The sequence below is a fragment of the Myotis lucifugus genome, unplaced genomic scaffold, assembly GCF_000147115.1.
Source record: "Myotis lucifugus unplaced genomic scaffold, Myoluc2.0 scaffold_10010, whole genome shotgun sequence".
Classification (NCBI taxonomy): domain Eukaryota; kingdom Metazoa; phylum Chordata; class Mammalia; order Chiroptera; family Vespertilionidae; genus Myotis; species Myotis lucifugus.
The window spans coordinates 1-5996 of record NW_005881058.1 but is presented as its reverse complement, the minus strand read 5'-3'; the positions used below and the strand labels follow the sequence as shown (position 1 = coordinate 5996).

At 54.0% G+C, this 5996-nt stretch overlaps 1 protein-coding gene across 1 annotated transcript; it reads left to right on the top strand.

Moving 5' to 3' along the window:
• Positions 1-863: 863 nt before the first annotated feature.
• On the top strand, positions 864-4723 carry LOC106696132 (limbin-like; the record flags this gene model as incomplete). Its single annotated transcript, XM_014451240.2, has 3 exons — positions 864-973; positions 2963-3016; positions 4589-4723. Coding segments are annotated over 3 exons (299 nt in total), but the record flags the coding sequence as incomplete, so codon positions are not given.
• Between the last annotated feature and the right edge of the window lie 1273 nt (positions 4724-5996).

Sequence of the window (5996 nt, the reverse complement as noted above, 5' to 3'; positions counted from 1 at the left end):
GATCTGCTGCCTTCTGCACGCCCCCCACTGGGGATCGCGCCCGCAACCCAGGCATGTGCCCTTGGCCGGAATCGAACCTGGGACCCTTCAGTCCGCAGGCCGATGCTCTATTCACTGAGCCAAACCAGCCAGGGCTATATTTCATTCTTATTTCAAACATGAACAAAGATGGATTTATAGTGAACCCCAGTACATCCATCACCCACATGACCAAAATTGCCATCACTCAGTAAGCGGAGCCCGTTCTGGGATATGCCGGAGAGAGGTGTGAGTACAGAGAGATGGAGCCCATGCTAGGCTGGTATAGCCTGTCACACAAGGAGGCGAAGTTGGAGGCCATGCGTAGGTAAGACCTGCAGGCCCTGGCTTGGCGCCGCTTGCTGTGCGCAGACCCCGCTGCCTGGCGTGTCCACACGGCAGTGGGTACCCTGTCACCAGGGCCCACAGACCTGCAGATGCCTTCCCTTAGCGTGGATGGGATGCTGGGATGAACACATCCCGCCTGGATTCCGAAGCAAACAGGAAGGTTCTAGATTTCCTACAAGAGTGAGCTGAACACATCCTGCATCGGGAGACAGACCCCGTCTGAGGCAGTGCTGGCGGGGAGGGGCAGGTATGACATCACAGGAGCAGAGAGGGGCTCCTGCCCCTGGCACCTGCCCACAGCCCCTCCCAAGGGAAAAGCCAGGGCGCCAAGGGTGAGCATACTCTCCCTGCTAACAGGTGGGGGAGTCTCAGAGGGGGTGTCGGGCATGGCTGGCTAACTACCTGTTGGTGGTGAGACGTGGGTGTCTGGGGTGAGGTGGGCGTGGCTGTGTGGCAGAGGCCCTGTCGTGACCCCCCTGTCCCTTCTCTCTGAGCAGTCGGAGACTCCTTCTCAGTCAGCTACACAGCCTCGCTGGAGGCCGGGGACCTTGGGCGTGGAGAGGTCCTGGTGCTGCCGGCCCTGCTCACCTTCCAGAGCGCCTCCGCGGTGCGTATGGCTGCGTCGCTCTGCTGTCTGCCTGCTCACTGCCCGGGAGGTGGTTTTAGCAACATCCACACGTAGGGCACACGATCTGTTCCTCCCTCCCCTGACTCTTCCTCCCTCCCTCCCTCCCTCCCCTGACTCTTCCTCACTCCCTGCCTTCCTCCTTCAGTGACATCAAATTCCGGATAAGTGCACAGGCCCAGGCATCTCACACACTTTGCCGTGAGCCGGGGCCCCTCGCCCCTCGCTGTGACCCTGAGTGATCACTGAACGCCGTGGGCCGCGGCAGACTTAGGAGGATCACTGATACTAGATGTTGATGCTCCTGCCGTGCCGTGCGCAGAACCAGCATCCAGCCAGTGGCCTTCACCCTGGTTGGTTTGCGGGAGCTGCATGACCAAGTGCCGCGGATGAGATGGCTTAAAACAGCAACTTACGCCCTCACACCGGGAGGCTGGAGTCCGAGGTCAGGGTGTCCGCAGGGTGGTTCCCTCTGAGGCCTGTCCCTCTGTGTCCTCCCCTCCCCATAAGGCCACCAGTCCCCACTGGACAGAGCCCACCCTGATGGCCTCGTCTGACCTTAATGACCCCTGAGAGGACCCCATCTCTAATCACAGTCACATCCTGTCTCACTGGGGTAGGGCTTCACCCTGGGGATTTGGGGGGCGGGGCACAATTCAGCCCATGCATTCACCTCTCTGTTAATCCCTGTGGGCGATGAATGCCCTGGTTGTGTGGCGTGTGCCAGGCGCTGTGCACACCCTGGGGGCCCGGGAGGGGGAGGTTCTGTCCTTGTCCTCAAGCAGCTCACGTGCTAGTTGCTTTCGCCATTTAGTTCTGGCGTCAGCCCCTGGAGAAAGGATATTCACGCGCCTGGGAAACAAGACTCAGAGGGGACTGCCCAGGCCACAGGGCAGCGGCAGACTCAGACCCACAGCTGCTGGGCCCTCGCACCCGAGGCTGACGGGCCTGTGTGTGGCGTTGCTGCTGCAATAGGGGGAACATCCCAGGTAAAGTTAGATCAAATGGAAGATTCCAAAAGGGAAGGACCAGATACAAGAAAACAATATGAAACCGTCAGAAAAGACAAATCTCTCAGAAAATAATTCAGTACAAAGTCAAGGACAGAGGACAAAGAAGAGTAAAAAAATAGAAATAAAACAGCCTAGAACAGTGGTTCTCAACCTTGGCTGCACATTAGAATCACCTGGGAATCTTTTTAAAATCCTGATTTCTGAGCCTCATCCTCTGGAAATTCTGTTTCTCTGTTATGGGGTGAGGCCACATTAGTAACAAAGAAACAGAATTTCCAGAGGATGAGGCCCAGAAATCAGGATTTTAAAAAGATTCCCAGGTGACTCTAATGTGCAGCCAAGGTTGAGAACCACTGGCCTAGAAGAAGCACTCCCGATTTCAGAGGCCTGGCAACCGGGTGGGTTAAATCAAGTCTCAGATGACACGGTTGTCAGAGCCAACATGGCAACTCGGGGCCAGTGGCAGCGCAGCCCCGGGTCCTGCAGGGCGGGACCCGGCCGCGCCTCCGACTTCACGCGCTGACCGGACCATGTTTCCCAGCCCGGAGTGTTTGCCGTGAGCCCGGGTGAGGATGGACGTTTTGCAGAGGCGAAGACCAGCTCCGAGCGCTTGAAGCTCCTGTCTGCTTGGGCCTTGGGTGTCGGAAGACAGGGCGGGGCCGAGGGAGAGGAGCGCGCAGTGTGAGCTGGTTTAGGACCCTGGCCGTTGCGCTCGGCTGCAGCTGGCTGCCAGTGTGTCAGTGAGGACACGGGGTAGGAGCCACAGCGCCTCTGGGAGAGAAGGCAGCTTCCCAGGTCCCCCTCCCCCCCTGACGGGACTAAGACCCCTGCACGCTCTGACACCCCCACAGCCAGGCCCTTAGGGCTCTGGGCACAGTGGGTGGGAAGTACACCAAACGTTACCCCACGCGTCAGACTCCAAAACCCGCTGACCAACACGTTTTTGTTTGTTTTCTAGAACAGAACACAGCTGAAAGCCCTGCTCACCATCACAGCAGAGGAAGCAGTAACGGTAAGAGGAAGGTCCAGCCTGGGCGCTCCTGCTGCCCTGGGTGTGTTTATGCCCACGGGGTGCAGTCCCCTCTCAGAACCTGGGGGGGGGGGGGGCAGCCGTGCCCCACAGCAGGCTGGGGCTGCGTGCATCTGAGGACCCAGGGGCAGGGCTCCTGGGGGAAGGTCCGCTGAGGCTGGAGCCCGATAGGCAGCTGTGGCACGAAGACTACAGCCAGGCTGCCGGGTGTGCATCCCAGGCCCACTGCGGACCAGCTCTGGGTTACATGCGTGTCTGTGCGCATAGATGTTATTTTTACTTTAATGAAATTGGAGTTTTCTAGTGCATATAGTTTTGTATCTTCTTTAAAAATGTTACATTAGGACATAAGCATTATGCTATTAAAAGTTCAGCACCCACAAATCAGTGCATGTCTGTCCACTTACAATGAACAATACAAAAAGGAAATTATGAAAACAATTTCATTTACTGTAGCATCAAAGAGAATCGGGTACTGGGGAAGAAACTTAACCAAGAGGAGAAAGACTTGTACACTGAGCACCACAAAGTGCTGCTGAGGGAAATGAGAGGAGACACAACCATCCTTGCACGAGGACCGGAAGACCTCATGTTGTTCTGATCTACAGATTGAATGCAATTTCTGTCAAAATGCCAATGGCATCTTTTTGTAGAAATAGGAAAACCCATCCTAAAATTCATATGGACTCCCAAGGAACTCTGAATTGCCAAAATAACCTAAAAAAGAACAAAACTGGGAGTCATACACTTCCTGACTTCAAAACGTACCACAAAGCTACAGTGATCAAACCTGCAGGGTACTGGCATAAAGACAGACATGGACCAATGGAATAGAATCAAAAGCCCAGGATAAAACCTCACATGTATAGTCAAATGATTTCCAACAAGAGCGACAAGACCATGCAATGGGGGCAAGGACAGTCATTTCAACAAATGATGTTGGGGAAACTGGATCTCCACATGCACAAGAATGAAGTTGAGCCCTTACCTTACGGCATCTACCAAAATTAGCCCAAAATGATCAAAGACAAATGTAAGATCTAAAACTATGAAACTCTTAGAAGAAAACATAGAGGGAAAGCTTCATGGCATTGGATTGGCAATGATTTCTTGGCTATGACACCAAAAGCACAGGCGACAAAAGGAAAAATAGATAAACTAGATTTCTCTTAAGGCAGTGGTTCTCAACCTTCCTAATGCCGCGACCCTTTAATACAGTTCCTCATGTTGTGGTGACCCCTAATTTCATTGTTACAAATTGAACATAATGAAAGCATAGTGATTCATCACAAAAACAATATGTAATTATATATGTGTTTTCCGATGGTCTTAGGCGACCCCTGTGAAAGGGTCGTTCGACCCCCAAAGGGGTCGCGACCTGCAGGTTGAGAACCGGTGTCTTAAGGGAACCACCTAGTAGGTGGCAAGTTGGGTCCAGCCCCAGCTCGGTCTCGCTGACTCCATCCTTGTTCTGCTATAAGTAAGTTGTAGCTCCACTTGAAAGATGTGAAGTATGACCGCAGGTGAGTCCCTGTCACGCTCTTGTCCCCGTAGGTTCTACCAAACCATGGCCTTCACGCAGCCGGGTTCTTCATGGCCTTCATCGTCTCCCTTGTGCTGACCTGGGTCACACTTTTCTTCATGGTTCGCTATCAGTGTTTCAAGAGAAGCATGTTCACCAGATATCAGGTGAGTCTCCGCACGCATCTTCTTCCCGGGGGGTCGTTTGCTTGGTGATGGTTGTGAAGTTGAAGTTTATCCTCCAGTTCAATGGGTCTCAATCCCGGGTGGACATCAGAATCCCCTGGGGAACTACGGACAAGCGCTCATGTCCAGGACCCTGCGAGTGGCCAGTGCGGAGAACCCCTGCGGTCTGGCTGAATAACTGAGTGCCCACCTGTGTGTCCAGCTCCGTTTTCTTGCCACACCGTAACTCAGGTCCTGTTCCACACTCCCCACTGAAATGCTGTTGGAGACTCACTTCATCCTCAGGGGGAAGCCCGGACTCACTCGCATGGCTTATACAGCCCCCGGGCCCTGCCTCTGCCCACCCCTCCTGCCACTTTCCGCCTCACACTGCAGCCGAACCCTCCCCCCAGTGACTTGGCATTCTCTGGGAGTGCCGAGCCCTCCAACCCGCCTCAGAGCTTCTTCAGTCTCTGCTCTTCATTGAGCATCATTTGGACCTGTCCTTTAAGACTCAGCTCGAGCCTTGCCTGTCCCTGGAAGTCAGCACTGGCCACTTCCTGGCTGAGTTAGGGGCTTCTGTAGACCCCATGCAGCACTTCCCTCATCTGTTGGGCCCCTCTGAACTCCTCAGTCTCCACATTCCTGTCTTGGTCTGGGTTCCCCCAGAAGCACATCCTGAGACCAGGATCCAAATGCAGGTAGTTTATATGTGAAGGGACCCCAGGGAATAATGGTGAGGGCTGGGGGAGTGAGGCAGGAAGGGAAGGCAGCCAATCCAGTTACCCCTGTGGGCACCTGGAGCTTTATTGTGCTCAGGAACTCTGGGGACAGTGGAATGAACCTCAGGGAAGGAGCTGGGGTGTTTATCCACCAAGGCCCAATGGTTATTGGTTGAGGCCAAGGTGGGGGGCAAGATGAAGGGTGGTATTTCCCAGGCACGGGCTGTGAAGGCTGGTGGATCTTGGGCTGGTGGGCACTGAAGTGGCAAGGGTGAGGGAACATGGGCAGAAAACAGATGGTGTCTGCTACATCCCCATTGCCCACAACAGAGCCTTGTTCCTAGAAGGCACTCAGTACATGTGTGAAGGAATGAATAAGCCTCAGGCAAGCAGTCACTTCTATCTTACAGTTCTGTATTCTGATCAGAAACCTGCCAGATTCTTGATGTTGAAGTCATCCGCCGACTATAATTTTCCTTTACATGATGATGGTGATGGTGGTGATATAGTTAGTGATGATGATGGTGATGGTAGTGATGGTGATGATGATGATG